This window comes from Uloborus diversus, chromosome 4 (genome assembly GCF_026930045.1).
Source record: "Uloborus diversus isolate 005 chromosome 4, Udiv.v.3.1, whole genome shotgun sequence".
Taxonomy (NCBI): Eukaryota; Metazoa; Arthropoda; class Arachnida; order Araneae; family Uloboridae; genus Uloborus; species Uloborus diversus.
In genome coordinates, this window is record NC_072734.1 from 191,766,808 (window position 1) to 191,784,466 (window position 17,659).

Genomic DNA, 17,659 nt, shown 5'->3' on the forward strand with positions numbered 1-17,659 from the left:
AATGTTTCTCAGCTTACACCATGTAAACAAAATATCGCCAATCAAAGAATCTTAAAAAAAATTTTTTTTTACTGTGTAAAATAATCCAGCAACTAAATTAGGCAAATCCATAAAGAGCAAAAAAAACTTTCATAAATTTTTAGCTTTGCACAATTTCAAACAATCGCCAAATTTTACTACTTATTTTGGAAACATATAGGATGAAACCGTTTAGCGCCATTTTATTTTGACCAAAAGTATCTCAGCATCTGGCGACAATATTTCTATAATAAAAATTAGTAAAAAGGGGGAGTATTATCGAAATTGTCCCAAAATGATTCTCGCAAATTTGGTAACATTTTAAACCGCATCAAGTGCCCACAATAATTGAAATTTCCCAAAATAACTTAAGCAAGTGTAAGGGGAACACGAGCGGCTACATTTTTTAAAACAGTTCGTACATCAATAGCCATACAGAGAAGGTTTTAGATGTTAAAAAAAAGTACTAACTAATGAATCTTTTTAAACATGTCAAGTTTAATTTCATATTTCGGAAATTCTTCAAATTTGTGTATGCTTAAATGTTGTGCTTTCGTTTCTAAATGAGTACTATTTTGTTCTTTATACTTATTGCTATTTTAGTTTTATGAGCAAGGAAGGAGCTCGATTTTTAATCACGTCAAAAAGATTTGTTTTGAATTCGTTCGCTTAAAACAGAAAGCAAGGGCAAGTAACGATTGTTTCTCATAACTATTACTGACCCGGGCAACGCCGGGTATTTTTGCTGGTATAATCTAAAATACAATGATTTCTTCTTGAAATCATGATTATAGTACGCTAATTACTTGAAAAACATAGAGTCAAGACAAGGAGCAAACGGTCTAATCTTGTGCAAATGGCTACCTATTTCACTGTAATCTTGCTTATTTTACATGACATGAATCGCCAAGAGGAACATTCAAGCAACGTAAAATAACCAACATACAGGCAGGCAGCGAAGAAGAACATGCATGCTTCGTAAAATAAACAACATTCAGTCGGCGTACGGTCTCGATCGGTGAATCCTACGTTGGTGTTAAGAGGGGGAAAAAAATCACAGATAATCCGCGCCTCATAAACTTTGCCTTTTTTAACAGATAATCCGCGGATTATACGCAGGAAAATACGGTAATTGCAAATTGGCAAAAGAGAGGATTGTGTTCAGGGGTGCCCACGTGCGGGGGTGGGGGGGGGGAGATTATGGCGCAAGTTGGGCCATATTTTTTTAATTTGTGTTGGTATTTATTTTTTGAAATTTATTTATTGATTTGTTTTTAATTTAAATTACTTACTTTATTTTATTATGTTTACGTTTTGTAAAAACAGATGAGGGTAGAAATTTGCTGTGGGATCTTGTACTATAATAATTTGAACTTGAAGAAGAACCAATAAAGCTGAAAATTCAAATCAATAAAAATTTCGTTGTTCTCTCAAGAATGGTAAATACAATAAAATAGCTGAACAGCATTTAACTAAAAGAATGAAAAGAACATACAACCTTACATTAGTATTTGCTTTTTTACTATCAACACATTTTTTACAACTTTTCTCTACTAATAAACCCTCTTCAGTAAAAATTTTTATGACACACAAACTATTTTCCCTCGTTCCTCTTTTATCAAGATATCAAGTCTTCAAGTCAGCCAAAATTTTAAGAAAAGTCACGAAATTCAAAGTGGTAGTTCTTATCGTCTGCAGCTGAGCCTAGAACTTTAATTTAATTATTATAATTTTCATTGCTTGCGTGAGTGGCAACGTTAAAATTTAAGTTTCTTGATGGAACAAAAAGATGACTGAGTAGCGATAAGTCAAGCAGCGTTGCTGCATCACATTCTTTTCATTCTGAAATATCTCGATCATTCTAAGTCATATTTATTTCTAAATTTATGTTAAATGTTACGTTCGTGTGTTGTAATAAATGTTTCAGTATAGTTATTGCAAGTATATTTTATTGCGAATTCACAACGAAGAGTAAGCGGCTCTACAATTCAAAAAAGTCACGTAGCCCGCCATGCTCAAACACAAAGACTTGGCGAGAAATGGGAGGCGCCACATAACTTCAGCATCTGCATGTGGTAGGACATCCATCTGCAAAGTTTGTGATAAATGTCTTCTACTTCTCACTCAAACTTGCTAAATTTGGAAAACTTTTTGTAGAATTTTAGCAGACTTTCAGACTTTGTTGTATAAGTTTCACTTAATATTATTTTAAACAAAAGCGATTTAAAAATATATATATGTAAAAAACATACCATCCACTACTTCATAGTCTTCTTCAGGCTGAAAAGTTAGAACAACAGTTAATGCAACAAAATTTGATGTTAATTTGGAACATGAAATAAACAAAGAAAAAAGAAAAACTTTTGAATTGCTCGGTTTTACATTGCTTTGGTATGAACGAAAACAGAACAACTGATGCTTCGAGTTGTGAAAATACTAAAATATGCTTAGATAAGATACAACTGTTAAAGTAAAATTAAAAAGTACAATTTATATCAGGGCTGTCCAACTGCAAAGAGCCCACGGGCCAGAATACCGGTCACCGATCACGCAGTTTGAAAAAGTTGAATGATAACCTCTTACGTCTTATACAATAACAATTAATAGTTGAATTATTAATTATAAAACAATGAAACAGAAGAATTATAAAACAACTTGCTCAGAGTTTAATGGGAAAACCGAGGCCGATCCGCCTTCTTTACAAGGGCAGGAATGTCGACATCGATATTTGTCGTTGCCAGCAGAAGAAGGTCTATCAATGAACTGTCAGAGAGAGAGCTCCTGTGACGATCTTTACTAATAATAAAGCTGAAAGTCTCTCTGTCCGGAGGATGTCTGGATGTCTGGATGTCTGTAGGATGTCTGTAGGATGTCTGTGACGCGCATAGCGCCTAAACCGTTCGGCCGATTTTCATGAAATTTGGCACACAATTAGTATGTAGCATGGGGGTGTGCACCTCGAAGCGATTTTTCGAACATTCGATGTGGTTCTTTTTCTATTCCAATTTTAAGAAAAAAAAATATCATAAGATGGACGAATAAATTACGAAATTATCATAACATGGAACCGTAACGTGGGCACAAGTCAATTGGCGAGAAAATTCACTACACATCATTTGTAAATATACAGGAGGCGAACCAAAAGACCTTTTAATTTGCTATTACGGGCGAAGCCGTGCGGGTGCCACTAGTTACTAATAAAGTTCATTGTCGAAGAAGCGCCTTCGCTAAATATGTGCTCCCAAACATGGAGCGACAAGAGCAAATTCAACCTCTCTTCCCTTCCTTATTCCCCCCCCCCCAACGCGAGGCAATACTATTTCTAGGAATTCGTTTGAACACCAGCGTGCAGGGTGGGGACTGCTTGGCCGTGACCTGTAGATGTCCTGTACCTTTTTCTCCCAATACAATGAAAGGAGTAAAACAGTGATCAAGAGGAAATTTCGGGGACCCCGACTTCACCAAGAATGGTCGTCTCGGATGCTTCTTGATGCCATAAAATGTCGAAAAAAGAAACACAGTCGGCTCTCTGTTTAACGAGCTCTATTTAATGGTTTTCTCCATTTAAGGATGACTTTTCACGATCCCGGATGCTCCATTGCAGTTTTAAAAGCATTCTATTTAAGGACGATTTTTTGTGGTCCCTTGAAAGTCGTTAGACAGAGAGTCAACAGTAAATGAATAAGAAGTTGGCTGGCCGCACAATATGCATTGGCAGGCCCCCAGTTGGACAGCCCCGATTTAGAGCAAAAGAAAAATAGATGTAGCAATAAAAAATGTGCGATACTTACAGGTTCGATTAATTCATATGTCTCTGAAAAGGAAGGAAATATATTCATGAGAGAGAGGAGAGAAAATAAGATAAATATCAAATACAATTCAAAATAGGTAAAAACTACCCAAAATAAATAACACATTGCTATGAATATTTTTTTTAATATTCTGTAATATTAATAAACTGTTTTAAAAAGACAATTACTATGAGAGGGTTAAGTGACAACAGCAGTGACAACCATGAGGGTCAAAACAAACACTTGCAAGTTTTAGAGGCTCTATGCCCAGCTGGGCTTATCCTAGTCAATTCTCTAATAAAGATCAACAGCCCTTTCAAAACGGTTCACCCAGCTATAAGTAGCAATTGCTTTTGGTAAACTATTTCAAATCCTCACAGCTAGGAAGGGATAGCCAATTTTTTTCCCCAATTTCAAGATTAGCTTGGAATTTTAAAAAGTTTAAAACAAAGAACTCTGATTTTGTCATTTCTGCAGAAATATAGTCCATTAAATGTTCATCATTTCGATAAATTTTTGACAATTCCCCAATTCAATAATGTTCAATCCCCACCAGCCCCGGATGTAGTCAACATCATTGGAGCTTGATTACTGCAGGGGCACGGGGCACAGGCCCCTCCACTTAGATTTCAGGAGGCCTAAAATCCCCTTAGTTTATCATGCTAATTAAAAATAAATAATTATTTAACTCAGAATCTAGAGTAAAATGACATCATATATATCTTTGCAATTGCTAAGACAAGGAAAAAAGCTCTTATTTGTTGATAAAAATTCCCCTTAAAAACTTGATCTCTTTGCAAATCCTAAAACCACTCTAAGTTTAGTCTGTATTCACAATTAAAAGTTAGATCATAGATAACTTTAATATTTACGGTTTACTGCAACGGGAAAAGTTTAACCTTATCTTATATAATTATTGTATACTATATCTCTTCTACTTTTTAAATGTATAATACTATATTCTGATATGAGGTACCACCAAATTTAGCATGGTTTTTGTAAATATGCAAGTAATGAAATGAACTATAGCTTCATTATATAGAAAATGCAGGAATGGGGGGGGGGGGGGGGGAGCAGAAAATGAATTTTATACCCAGTGGCTTCAAAAACTTTAGTCAGGTCCTAAGGGGGCCCTGAAATAGAACTGTGCTACATCTCCAATATCAGAATGATTGGGCTCTGAACATAAATTAGTAAAATAACCCCCATTGATAGAAAGGACATCAAGTAACAAAGTCAACAGAATGTTGGGTTTTATCAATAGGTCTATTTTACAAAATTCTAAAGAAGTTCTTTTCCCTTTGTGGAGAAGTTTGGTAAGACCTCATTTAGAGTATGACTCTTCCATTTTGGTCTCTATATCTTAAGAAAGGCATTAATTTATGGGAAAGGGTTCAAAAGAGGTTAGTAAGCGAACTTTCCAACTTAGATTATGATTCCTGGCTTAAAATGCTTAACATGGATAGCTTTGAGCAAAGTAGAGTCAGAGAGGACATGACCCAATTATTTAAGCTTATTAGAATGAAGTAGCGTATATGCTCGCATATTAATCGATCTTGCGTATGCATCGACCCCCCTACTTTTAGAAGGAAAATCAGAAAAAAAACGAAAATCCGCGTATACTATGAGCCCTTACTTTCTGAAAAATTGGGGACGTTTTGTTGCTAATTTTAAATGTAAAAGTTGCAGAAAAGAAGAAAAGGAAATGTAATGAACATTTTTGCTTTAAAAAACTTCCAATTATTATTCTTTTGCCCAACAAGTGTTCGCTTCTGCGATCACGATTTTTGTAAAGGGTTCGATTTCGCTGTTACGATTTTTGTTACTTGTTGCTTTTATTTTGATAAATAGCTATAAAATCCTATGTTTTAGCCATTTTATACTATTTTTAAAAAAATGAGTATATAATTGCGACTATTGGAAAAATGTGCGAATAAGGCAATTCCCGCACTTTTCGTGTAGTTGGCCGTTTACTGTAATTTTTAGTCTTTATTTCTCAGTCAGACCATGTAAAATTATAGCAGAATGTATAATTATTTACTTCTATAGCATCTGCTTTAATGGATTGGTCTAAAATGGGAAAATTTTCACATTTTTGAGTGTGTTTTTTTCCAAGTATTGTTCAGAAAAATTTCCGGAAGTTCTGCCGCAGCATATAAGTCGACCCCCTAACTTTTAATCACATTTTTTGTACTAAGTTTCTCCACTTATACGCGAGTATATATGGTATGCTTATGGACAAAATTTATGTGCAGGTGGCAGAAAAAAGGGTCTCATTGTTTTCAGCTCTTCAAATCCCAAACTAATCTCGAAATCAGGAGAAATGACTAACAAAAGCAGCCGTTACTTTCGATGGCATGAATAGTTTTAAGAGGGCTCTTGATCTTCATTGAGGATTGATAAATTTACTGGGGCCAGCCTAACTGGGTACAGAGCCCGTTGCTGGTCGTCACTTTTGTATATGTATTTATATAATTAAGAAAACTCTCCAGAAATTACGACACTTATGATTGTCTTATACTTAAACTAGCTGCGTTGCCTGATTTTGCTCAGTCTACCTTAAAAATTAAAATTGTGACAAGTGACATATGTGCAACAATCAGGATTAAATAGATAAAAAAAAAAAACATCATGCAAAATTGCCCTTCCAAACAATGACAACAGATATAAAAATACTTTTAAGAAAGTAAAGTGAGGAAAATAGATGTAAAAAGCGTAACCATGGAAACACGAAATAAAATAAGTTTAAGAAATTAAATACAAATTAAGGAAAGAAACAATGGATTCAAAAAGCGTAACCGTGGAAACACTAAAATAAAATGGTTGATAAACTGAATCAAAATGACACTTTCAAAATTTGATTTAAAAATGCTTGTAACTTTTTTCCTTTGAAGATAGAAGTTAAGTTTTTCGACCATAGGTCAAAAGAGATCTGGAGTAAAAAATGTCGTTTTTTTTTTCAATGGTGTCGAAAAGAAAGCTGTGGGACAATTCCTTCACTTTTTATTGATAGATTTAATGAAGAAAGTAGTGCCTAAATTTCAGCTAAGCCTAAAAAAGTTCGAACTAAAAAGACAAATGGCTCCCGCCACAATTAAGTTAGAGCATTGAAACAAATTGCATAGGACGTAGGAAATTCTACTCTTTCCAACGATACATAATATTAACATGCCCAAGTCATTTTTCACCCCTCTATTCAGGAATTTATGTGAAAAATGGGCCTAAATTGGGATAAAAAAGAACTATTCATCGAATTTTTTCCGAACCGGTCTGCAAACCTTTTCAGGACTTAAAGGAACAAACGGTGAAAATTTCAGCGAAATCTGCCATGTAGTTCGCGAGTTTTGTGAGTTCAAACCCACGGACGCCTCTTTCAGAGGCGTAGGAACTTCGTGGAAGTAGGGGGAGCTGAGACACATTATGCCATAACCAGAAAATAATTTGGGGGGGGGGCACTTAAATTTTTCCCCATTAGAAATTAGCTTCTCAAAGCTTCTCTCTCCACCTCTCTCTTTCCCAGCAAAATTTTCAATCATATTTAATAAATACATTGTATATGGAGATAATGAGGTGATAAAACTCTGGTTTTGAAAGGGGGTCGGTCAGTACTCGAAGATGAGCACGTATAAATAGAGGGGTTCCAGGGGACCCTCCCCCGGGAAATTTTCAAAATTCTTGTTCTAAAAATGAGTTTTTAAGCAATTTTTGGAATGTTAAGGTGAGAAAACGTTCGAATAAACTTTCCTGAAATTTTTTCGAAATTAATGCCTTAAAAACGGATTATATACCATATTTGTTGACGTTAGTGAAACTAACATGACTCGAGGGTTTGTCCTCGATCGAATTTTCAAATCGATTTACATCTCCCTCCCAATATTTCAAATTTGAAGATCCAAAATCGCAATCGTCGACAATCCTTAATGATGTCAGAGGAAAAGGCTGTACTAGGGCTCTACTCTGGTAATTTTTCAAAATTGTCCTAGAGAGCGTTCTTCAATGGTGTTATCAGAAAAGGTTCAGAGGTTCCTTCTCCTTATTTTTTTTCGAAATTATAATCTCTAAAAAAGGCGACTGCGGATGATATTTGTCAGCGTTAGGGGTAGGTCCCGAATAACAAAATGTGCGGCCCTAGGCCGGAACTTATTTCAGGGCTCCCTGAAGACTCTATTACCCCTGTCGGAATGCATTTTCGGGGGACCCAGAACTATGTAAATTATTTATCATGTGCATTCACACGCACATTCGCTAAAATCGCTACTGGCTTCGCGTAAATTCGCTACTGGCAGAATTAATAAAAATTCTCCTTTAAGGAAGTTTTTTTCTAAATAAAAAGTCATTATTTTTTATTATTACTTTTAAAAATACATGGAATTTTTTCGTATAGTTGTAATGCTATGCAAAATTCTTTTAGTAATTTAGGGCCTCTTAGGCCAGGTCAATTAGGCCCAGGTCTAATTGGCCTGTGAGGTAATCAAGCCCTGGTTAGGAGCCGAGCAATTTTCTGAAATTGAATTTCCAAAAAGGAAATATTATTTAATTTCCCATGTTGTTGGAGAACAAGGTATTCAGGGACTCTTTCGGAAATTTTCAGGGAACCGAGTCCTGAAAACAAAATTTGAGGCGCTCCTCAATAATTTTGAAGGAAAAGGAGGATTCGGCAGCGTAGCATTTAGAAAACTCTCTTATTTTCTGAGGAATAGAAAAGGGGAAAAGTATGAAACAGGAGGGTGCAGAAACAGAACGTTGGAAATGTGTTAAAATGAAGTGTTCGTTATATATTTTATTGTTCAGATAAATTTTAGTAAAAGTCTTTGAGAGAAACTATAAAATATTGTAGGAGTTTTTATAACAAATGAAAAATAATAAATGAAAAGTTACAATTTTGGCATGAAAATATATCTGTAAGTGACAAAAAAAAAAAAAAAAAATCGTAAATTAGGAAAGCAAAAAATATGAATAACTCTGAACTTCGTAAAGTATTATGTTCAAAATTTTTCATTTCAATAAACTCGCACCTTTTAAAACTGATTTTTACACAGTTACTGTTTTTATAATCATTGAAAGATTTTAAGAATATTATAATAGTGAAGATATCCCCGATTTTGATTTATGCGAATTTTTGTTCCTGCAGTGTAAGTGCCTTTACTATTCTTTGAATGATATTTGTCTTTGCAGTTTTATAACTTCATTAAAAAAATCCGTCCCTGACGGTTTAAAATGAAACAAAGTAACGGGCACATTTTTGTATTTATTTATTTATTTATTTTTTTTTTTAAACCGTGGGATAGTTTTAAAAATTGCGTTTTTTATCACAGCCATGGGCGGATTTATGGGGGGTCAGAGGGGGGCAATGCCCCCCCAGTTTTGGGAGGACTTTGTGTAGTAACAACACATCTTCCAAAAATTAAAAAAAAAATAATTATTATTTTTTCGTTTTTGAATAGTTCAGAAGAGCATGGGTGGATTTATGGGGGGGGGGGGGCAAAGGGGACAATGCCCCCCAGTTTTGGGAAGAGTTTATATAGTAACAACTTTCTTCCAAAATCTTATAACAAAAAAATCATGATTTTTTCTTTTTTGAATAGGAAATTAAAGTTTATTTTTTCTTTTGAACTTAAAATAACCGTTTCTTACAAAGTTTGAACAATACTGTACAACTGTATAATCTACTACTCAATTTCAGAGACTGGAAAGTGCAAATTATTGATAGGTTCTAAAATCCCTGAAAAGAATTGACACAGTATAGCCTACAAGAGCTCTTGAGCCAAAAACCCAATCTAACCAACCAAACCTTGAAAATAAGTAGACAAGTCTTTGAAACTCCTAAGCAAAGTGTGCTTCAATTTTTTTTTTCTTATCAAGTGTATAATTAAGAATTGTTCAAATGGGTAGTATGTTACTCTCTTGATACCTATTCTCTAAATCTGTGCACCATTTCTTTTAAAGTATTAACTTGCATCACGAAGCACTTTTTCCAACTAACCCTTATAAAACTTCAAAATGTAGAATTTTATATCCATTTTAGATAATTTCCTCCGGGGGAGTAACCCCCGGGCCCCCCTAAAACTGGAGATATTCTATATCCCACTTAAAAGGGAGCACTGCGTCACTCTTTTAATACCAGCCCCCTCTCTTTTAAGGTCAATTTAAAAAGGACAGCATGATTACACACAGTACAGGGTGGCGACAGGAACTGTGAAAAAAAGTTCCCTGACTTTTCCCTGATTTATACAGCATTTTGACAATAAAAAATAAAGATATTTACTTAAGTACGCAAGTTGACTCGATTTCAAATTAATTTCAGTATGTAAGGAAAAAAAAATCTTAGATTGCTTTTGTAACAAACAACTTTGAAATGCAAGAAAAAAAAAGCAATTAGTTAATTTCATATTATAGGTATAAAAGAAGAATACAACTTGGTTATAAAATTAAAAAAATATTTATGTCTGAAGAAAAGAAAACCTTTATAATCTGCGGTGACAACAAATAGTATAACGGCAAAAAACAAAGTTTTTCTTATTGAAAGTTCAATTTTAGCAATTAAAAACGCAAAGAAGTGATAACTTTTAAGCTTTTATAGTATTAATTCAAAAACCAAGGATTTCTTCTTGAAATCGTTATTACAGTACTTAATTACTTCGAGACAATGGAATAAAGGCAAAGGAGCTAAGGCATTAATGAAGGCTTCCTCTTTGCCTGTATGGTTGTTTATTTTACGTAGCATTAAAAGCGCAGAAGGAAATTTCAAGCTAGGTAAAATAAATAACCTAACAGACACAGAAGCAATCTTAGGATGTTCATCCTGTGGTTAATAAGTAAGATTCAATACTTTGACGTTGAGGAAAAAAGATGCACAAATATGCGGCTCACCTCAATAATTTTCTTTTTTTTTAAATAGATAATTGGCGGATGCGTAGGGAATTAGAGTACTTAATTTTGTAAAGCAAAAAAAAAATTTTCTTCATAAAATCAATTTTTCCAGATTTTTTGTTATTTTTTCAAAATTCCCTGATATTTCCATGATTAATAAAGTTCCCTGACTTTTCCCTGATCTGCCGCCACCCTGCAGTAATGAAAACGACATATAAAAAAGTAAAGAATGGCCTTACGCATCACAGAAAACAGACAAAAACATGGGAGGGGGAGGGCAATTAAAAATGTTGCTCCAAAAAAAAAAAAAAATCCTGCCCCCCAGGAACTCAGTCCTAAATCCGCCTATGATCACAGCAATGATTTGCGCCCCCAAAAGCAATTTCTGATCACGTCAATAATTTATGTTGTTTCTTTTGATAATATTTCCCATCAAAAAATAAATAAATAATTTTTTTGATCTATTTCTGGCGCTGCGAATTCTCTGTATGGCAACAGTTTACTTTCGGTTTCGATAGATCATCGAACAATGACATGTTTTCGATCTGATGGTACCTTTTGATCGAAACATAGAATTTAAACCCGAAATATATGTACGTTCATGATCCCTCGAGAATTAGTTTAGGACTGTTTCTTATTTTGTAACTACATAATTAGACTTTTGGGAAATCGTTAAAGAATTTTCTTTGTTCGGGGCTTAACTTTTTATGAAAAATTTAGTGAAAAATAATAAAAGAGAGAAATAAACGACGGAGTAAAATAAATAAATAAATTTGTTTGTAAATCGCGATTCCCCCCCCCCCCCACTCCCCGAGGTTTTTTTTTTAATGTAGGTAATTGCAATGAATAAAGAACACAACCACTTGGTCTTTTAGTTTAACTTTCACTTTAAATTTGGCAAGTTTATTTTACTCAACCAGTTTCAAGGAACTCCGCTGGAAATTCTTTACATTGTGCCAAAAAAGCCAGATATCTTAAAATGAGATAAGTTTCTGGAAAATTGAAATCATTTGATTTGAACAAGTTGCTTACCTTAGTAACCTTTTTCATAGTTATGTCTGTAGCACCTTCCATATTATTCATATTTAAATGCCAAACTGACTCACTATCAAGTCCGGATTAAGCCAGCGCGGGGTCCGTAGCAAATGTTTCCAAGGGGTCCTCATTTTTGCATGATATAGTAAACAATAGAGCTCTTCTTCATGAAGATGGGAAGTGCACTTATAACACGCATGAATACATAAATGTGGATATGATTTTAGAGCTTTACGACGGTTAGGAACCTCTTATGTTTACCCCTCGTCTTCCCGTTACTACACGTTTTCAACTTTTAATTCCAAAAACGCGATGTTTGGACGATATAAAGGGAGGGGGGGGATCTGGGGGCTTACTCCGGGAAAATTTTCGATATGTCAGTACTAAAAACTCACTTCTAACGACTCCTGGTGATATTAGAAAGAGAAGATATGAAGTTCATTACTTTTACAAACTGAAGTCAAAGAACGCGATTGTATCCTATCTTAGGTAAGAACAAAGGAAAAAATGTGGGTTCACAGCGACTCTCTCTAGGCAGTTTTTTAAAGTTGAAGCCTTAAATAAAACTGTAGATTATCCTTAATGATGTTGTAGAAAAAGGAAAGAGTGGTGTTCAAAGAGGTCCCATTGGAATTTTTTTTTAAATTTATTATCTGTTATTAATCTAAAAACACAATTTTAAGCAAAAAATCTCGAAATTGTACATTCTGAAATGGTATTTGTTTTATGTTCTTCGGTGATTTTGGGGCGGAGTTCGCGAAAGCCATCCCCGGGAAATTTCTCGAAAGTGAAGCTGTGAAAACGTGATAAATAGTAGGCCATCGGGGGTTACGTTTCGGTATGGGATGGGGTTCAGGCACTCTCCAAGGCAACTCGGAAAATTTTCGAAGTTTAAGTCTTAAAATTACATTTTAGACCATTGTTAACAATGTTGGGGGGGGGGGAGAGGTACACTCCCATTGAAATTTTTCGAAATTATTGTCCAAAATACGCATTTGTAGGCCACTTTATTAAACGACGTTATAGGACGGGATCGAGAGCTCGGGATTCGACCCATGGAAATTTTTCGAAATTGAAATTCCAGAAAGCAGTTTTAGCGGGTTTTCGATTATGTTAAACAATTTTCTTCCTGAATTTTTCTGAATGTCAAGTTCGAATTTTTCGGCTACCGGGCTACCTTTGGTGATGCAAAAGAAATGGGTTAGGTTCGGGGCATGGGTGGCAGCTTTTTAGTCCCCCCCCCCACTCGGAGAAAAAAAATTAAAAACGATATTTAAAGTCTTTCTTCTACACTTAATTATTTTAATTCATCAAAAAATAATATTCTCTTAACAATTTATTTATTTCGCTCAACATAAGTGTTATATATAAGTCTCAGAATCTTTTTCTTCTCTTCTATTATGATCTTTTAATTTTGCTCATTGTTGTTTACAGTGCCGGATCTACGGGCTCGTGTCGTGGGGAGGGGGGGGGGGATTTTGAGGGTGACAAATCCACATGAAGTTAAAGTAACCAAAGAGGATTTAAAGGATGACTAACAATTACCTTTTCAGGACTCCAATTTCTCAAGCTTTAAGAAGAAAGCCACTTTCAAACAAGTTCTGCGTGGTAACCCTTTCCCATCTCTTGTCTAACACTGCCAAAAAGAGCTTTGAAATGTGGTTTTAGGATTTGTGCATTAAGAGTTTCAGCATCCTCCTTCTCAAAAATTGCTTAAATTTTTCGACCCCAAATTCCGAAAAATTCCGGAGAAAGCCCTTGAACCATCTTGATTTCGAAATCTCAGAAAAATTCCAAAGGAGAATATCCACCTACTTGCCTAACTTCTCAACATTCGGGGAGAACGGTTCCAAACCACCACTCTTTACCTAAAGCTAAAGATAGCCTGCGTCTTGAAATAATTCAGTTTCTAACATTTTACGAAGCAAACCCGTATCCTCAACCCCTGATAACGTCTCCAGTGATAATCTAAAACCGCGTCAGATTTGTTTCTGGGGGAGTTCCCTTTCTCTAATTTTCCCACATAGCTTGAAATTTTGTTTTCAGCTATACCATGGGACTATCGCTCAAACCCTTTCCTCCCAAAGACAGCCTGAAATTGATTTCAGTTTTGAACACAATTTCAGGAAAGAACCCCTTCCCCTATCCCCTATTGTTATAAAACAACCTAAATTTTCTTTTTTTTTAGGCTTGAATAGCTGAAAATTTTAGGACCCTAACTCCCTTAAATTTCTTAAGTTACCTTAAAATTGACTTCATTTTGAAAAAAAAAAAAGAAAAAAATTCTAGAGAAAACCCGATTCTCCGTTCTCCAAACATTGCTTAAAATTGTAATTTTTGGTCAGTTTTGAAACTTTTCTGACCCAACGGAGCTTTTTCTCCTTCCACTAAGAAAGATTAACTAAAATTGCGTTTTTAAGACTTCAATTGAGAGAAATTTCTGGAAAGCAATCCAACGAAAAAAATAAGATTTTTAATTTACCTGAGTATTTAGAAAAGCTAGATCTAAATAAAAAGAGAAAGATAGAGATGAATTTAAACGGATTAAAGTGCGGAAAGTAGTTTCTTTTTTCTGGAATTTTTCTCATGGCGCGGGGCCCGTAGCATTTGCTACTTTTGCTCTATGGCTAATCCGGCCCTGCTCACTATCCTTTTTTGTGATCACGCAACAAAAAAAAAACGGCATGCGAGGCAAAACTAATAAGAATGTGAACTAAACTGCGATGCCGCTCCCGAAACACGAGCTCAAGGTGAGAAGCAAACCCCTATCGGTACTGATTTTTGCAGGCCGCGGGGCAAAGCCCATTTTTCCGCAGCCGGTAGGATAGCTTGTCTAAAATTCTTTTATTTTTCTTCCGGGAATCAAGAGGTGTGTAAACTGCGAGAAAAATGGTGAAGGTGGACTCAAGTGCACTGACCACTCCGTCTGTCCCCTGCTTTTGTTGCTTATTGGGTGGAAATTCTTAGAAAAGACAGATCACATTTTGGAAATCAGGTTTGAGGTAAACAATGTATGACAGAAAGCTGCTGTGCGAGAATTTTTCCGGGGGAGCTGAGCCGATCTGAAATATTCCAGGGGGAGCTCAAGCTCCCCCAGCTCCCCCGGCTCCGACGCCTATGGCCTCTTTGGAGACTTCATTTTATGCTATATAGAGATAATTACAATGCTACAAACTTTTCCATAAAATTTTTCCCAAGGTATATTGCACATAGGTACATAAAGGTAGTTCTGGTTTGAATGGAAAAAGTGAATAGAATTTTTTCTGACCTGCAACTGTTCCATCACTCGACGTTGCGCTTCGAAGTGAATTTTCTGAATAGGGAGAGTTTTGCCTGGTCAGGCAGGTAGAAACAATGGGGATTTCATAGTCTTCCTGGGGCTCATCTTGACTAGACACCTATAAGACAAGAGCTGTTGAATAACAATCGCGCAAAAAGTTTTATGCAATAAAACATTGTTTGTAGCACAGTAGGGGAGAGCAGCCCACCTCAGGACAGTTTAATTCTTTAACCTAAATATTAACCTTTAAGAACATGGGTAACATACTTCGTACGCCAGCATTTTTTAAAATCTTAACTATCAATTTTTAAAGACTTTCCTCTTTAATATAGAATAGTCTAATATAGAATAGTCTGGTATAGAAGAAGCAAAGATGCAACTTAGTGAAGAGACGAACACAATTAAAATGAATACGATCACAATAAGGTTCAAGTTCACGAATATAAAATATTAAATATTTTTAATATAAATGATATTTCAGTCATTGCGCCAACTCGTTGGCATTTTTTGAACAATTACTGCAGCTCTTACAATTGTATTTTGCAATTTTCATATGCTTTTTGCATACAAAATTGGAACATTCACGTGTGGTTTCCAAAAAAAAAAAAAAATTAAAAAGAACCAGACAAAAAGGCAACTTTAAACACAAGTACATCACTTAAAGGACCTTGGAAAAAGGGTAAATAATGGCCAGGTGATTGGCAAATGGTCAAGTGACTTAGTAGTGACTCAGTATGCAGTCAGTGTTCTTAAAGGTTAAGTCGACTTTCAGTTTTTGCAGATGCAAACATATAGCAGCACCATTACGGTGGTTCACAAATACATGCAAAAAGAAAGTTTCTCCTAGATAACAGGACACCCCTCAATATTTTTGGACTTGTGGACAGTAATATACTGGAAGAATTTTAGCTTCCTGCTTCAACTGAAAGACGGTGTTCAACCCCCTCCCCCAAACTTCATCAGCATGTGGAGGGGGTTAGAAAATACATTGAACTGAAAAAACAATGCTACCTATCATAATATACACTAGTAGTATGCACATACATTGCAAAAAAATAATTGTTTACAAAAAAAAAAACAGCTGAAGAAATTAAATACATATTTCTATATTTGGTGATATTTTCTATGCTATGGTTAATGTTGAATTTAGGGCTCATTGAGCACCCTCTTAAAATGTGAGTAAGAAGCTAAAATTTTTACAGCATAATGATATTAGTAAGTCTAAAAAAATAGGAGGTGTCCTGGAATGTAGGTGAAAAAAGTTTTTTTTAAACTACCCTAATCACCATGCGACGGAAAAAACTATTCTCATCCTAGTAGTCAGAGAACCGACTTGGATTGATCTATCCTCACCTTCATCGAGTTTCATAGCAAAATGAATATTTTATACAGTGTAATGTGGAAATAAACAAAACTTGTGAGGCTTTGAGAAAGCTGTTCAGTTTTTTTAACTCAATATTATTCAGTCTTCACCCTCATTGTAGCATTGTCATCATCAAAATCACCCTCATTTGTAGCTCCCAAAAACGAGTCTGGAATAGCAAATAGCTGAACCCAGAGGTAGATGTCAGTTCATTGAAGCTGAGAGTGCCAATGAACCAGTAGCTAAAGTAAATGTATCTCACCAGCCAACGGCGCACACAGGAAATTCCCAAGGGTGGTGTGGGGGAGGGGGGGAATCGAAGGTTCACTGTTCTCATATTCTACTCTAACATGCATCCCAACATACTCTTTTGATTTTATCAATTGTTAAGAACAAAAAAAAAAAAAAAAAAAGAAAATGTTAAGAAAATATTGAATAATTACTTACAATAGTTAATAAAATAAATTTATGAATAGCAAGTATTTAATTAAAATATTAGAAAGCACAATAATGAATGTATTTATTCTTCTTATAGTTTAAAATAAAAAACAACAAAGAAAAATCATCATTACTGAACAAATGAGGCTGTGAGAAGCAAAGGGATGCAAGTGGCAAAATTAAAAATTTGGAGATAACCAGTACACATGGTAGGTGAACCTCTCCTCTGTCTTGGGGCAAGAGATGGTACTGGTAGCCCTGGTAGGTACTGCTGTATAGCATGATTTAGAAAAAAAAAATTCAATGAAAGCCTACCTAAGACATAATCTTTAATCGCGTTTCACTCGAAACTTGAAAATGTCCACTTACATCCCTTTGCTCTGCACTGCCTCAATTTATGTTCACATACCGTTCGATTTTGTAGGGAAAGAAAGAGTGAGAATAAATTTTATTATTCTCATTTATTAAATCTGAAATGATTGTTACCTTTATTTAGAATCATTTTGTGTACTACATACATAGGATTATAGTCAATTAAAAAAACTCAAAGGTCGTGGGAGGGGTCTGGACCCCCTGGACCTACTTGCATGCGACACTATCTCCAGCGAGAGATCGCAGTCATGGTACAGTTTAATTGCCTTGGGACTCTCGCTGGTGTCCTCAATTTACTTTAGCTACCAGTGTGTTGGCACTCTCAGCTTCCATGAAATGACATTTGCCTCCAGCTTGGTTATTCACTATTCCAGACTGATGAATCTCTGAAGAAGCTACAGTCTCTGGCAGGCATAACCAGGGCTGTCGATATATATTGCATGTACGTTTAGTAACATTCATGCATGATAGGTTGGACAATGTAGTTTTAAC

At 35.2% G+C, this 17,659-nt stretch overlaps 1 protein-coding gene across 1 annotated transcript in view; it reads right to left on the reverse strand.

The window, feature by feature from the left end:
* LOC129221071 (lymphocyte cytosolic protein 2-like) overlaps positions 1–17,659 on the reverse strand; it is a 91,067-nt gene that overhangs the window by 10,304 nt on the left and 63,104 nt on the right. The window contains exons 10-13 of the mRNA XM_054855509.1: positions 15,058–15,112; positions 6,322–6,357; positions 3,810–3,832; positions 2,271–2,298 (exon numbers count right to left, since the gene is read on the reverse strand). Of these exons, the coding sequence (XP_054711484.1) occupies positions 2,271–2,298; positions 3,810–3,832; positions 6,322–6,357; positions 15,058–15,112 (142 nt within the window). The remainder of the gene's footprint in view (positions 1–2,270; positions 2,299–3,809; positions 3,833–6,321; positions 6,358–15,057; positions 15,113–17,659) is intronic.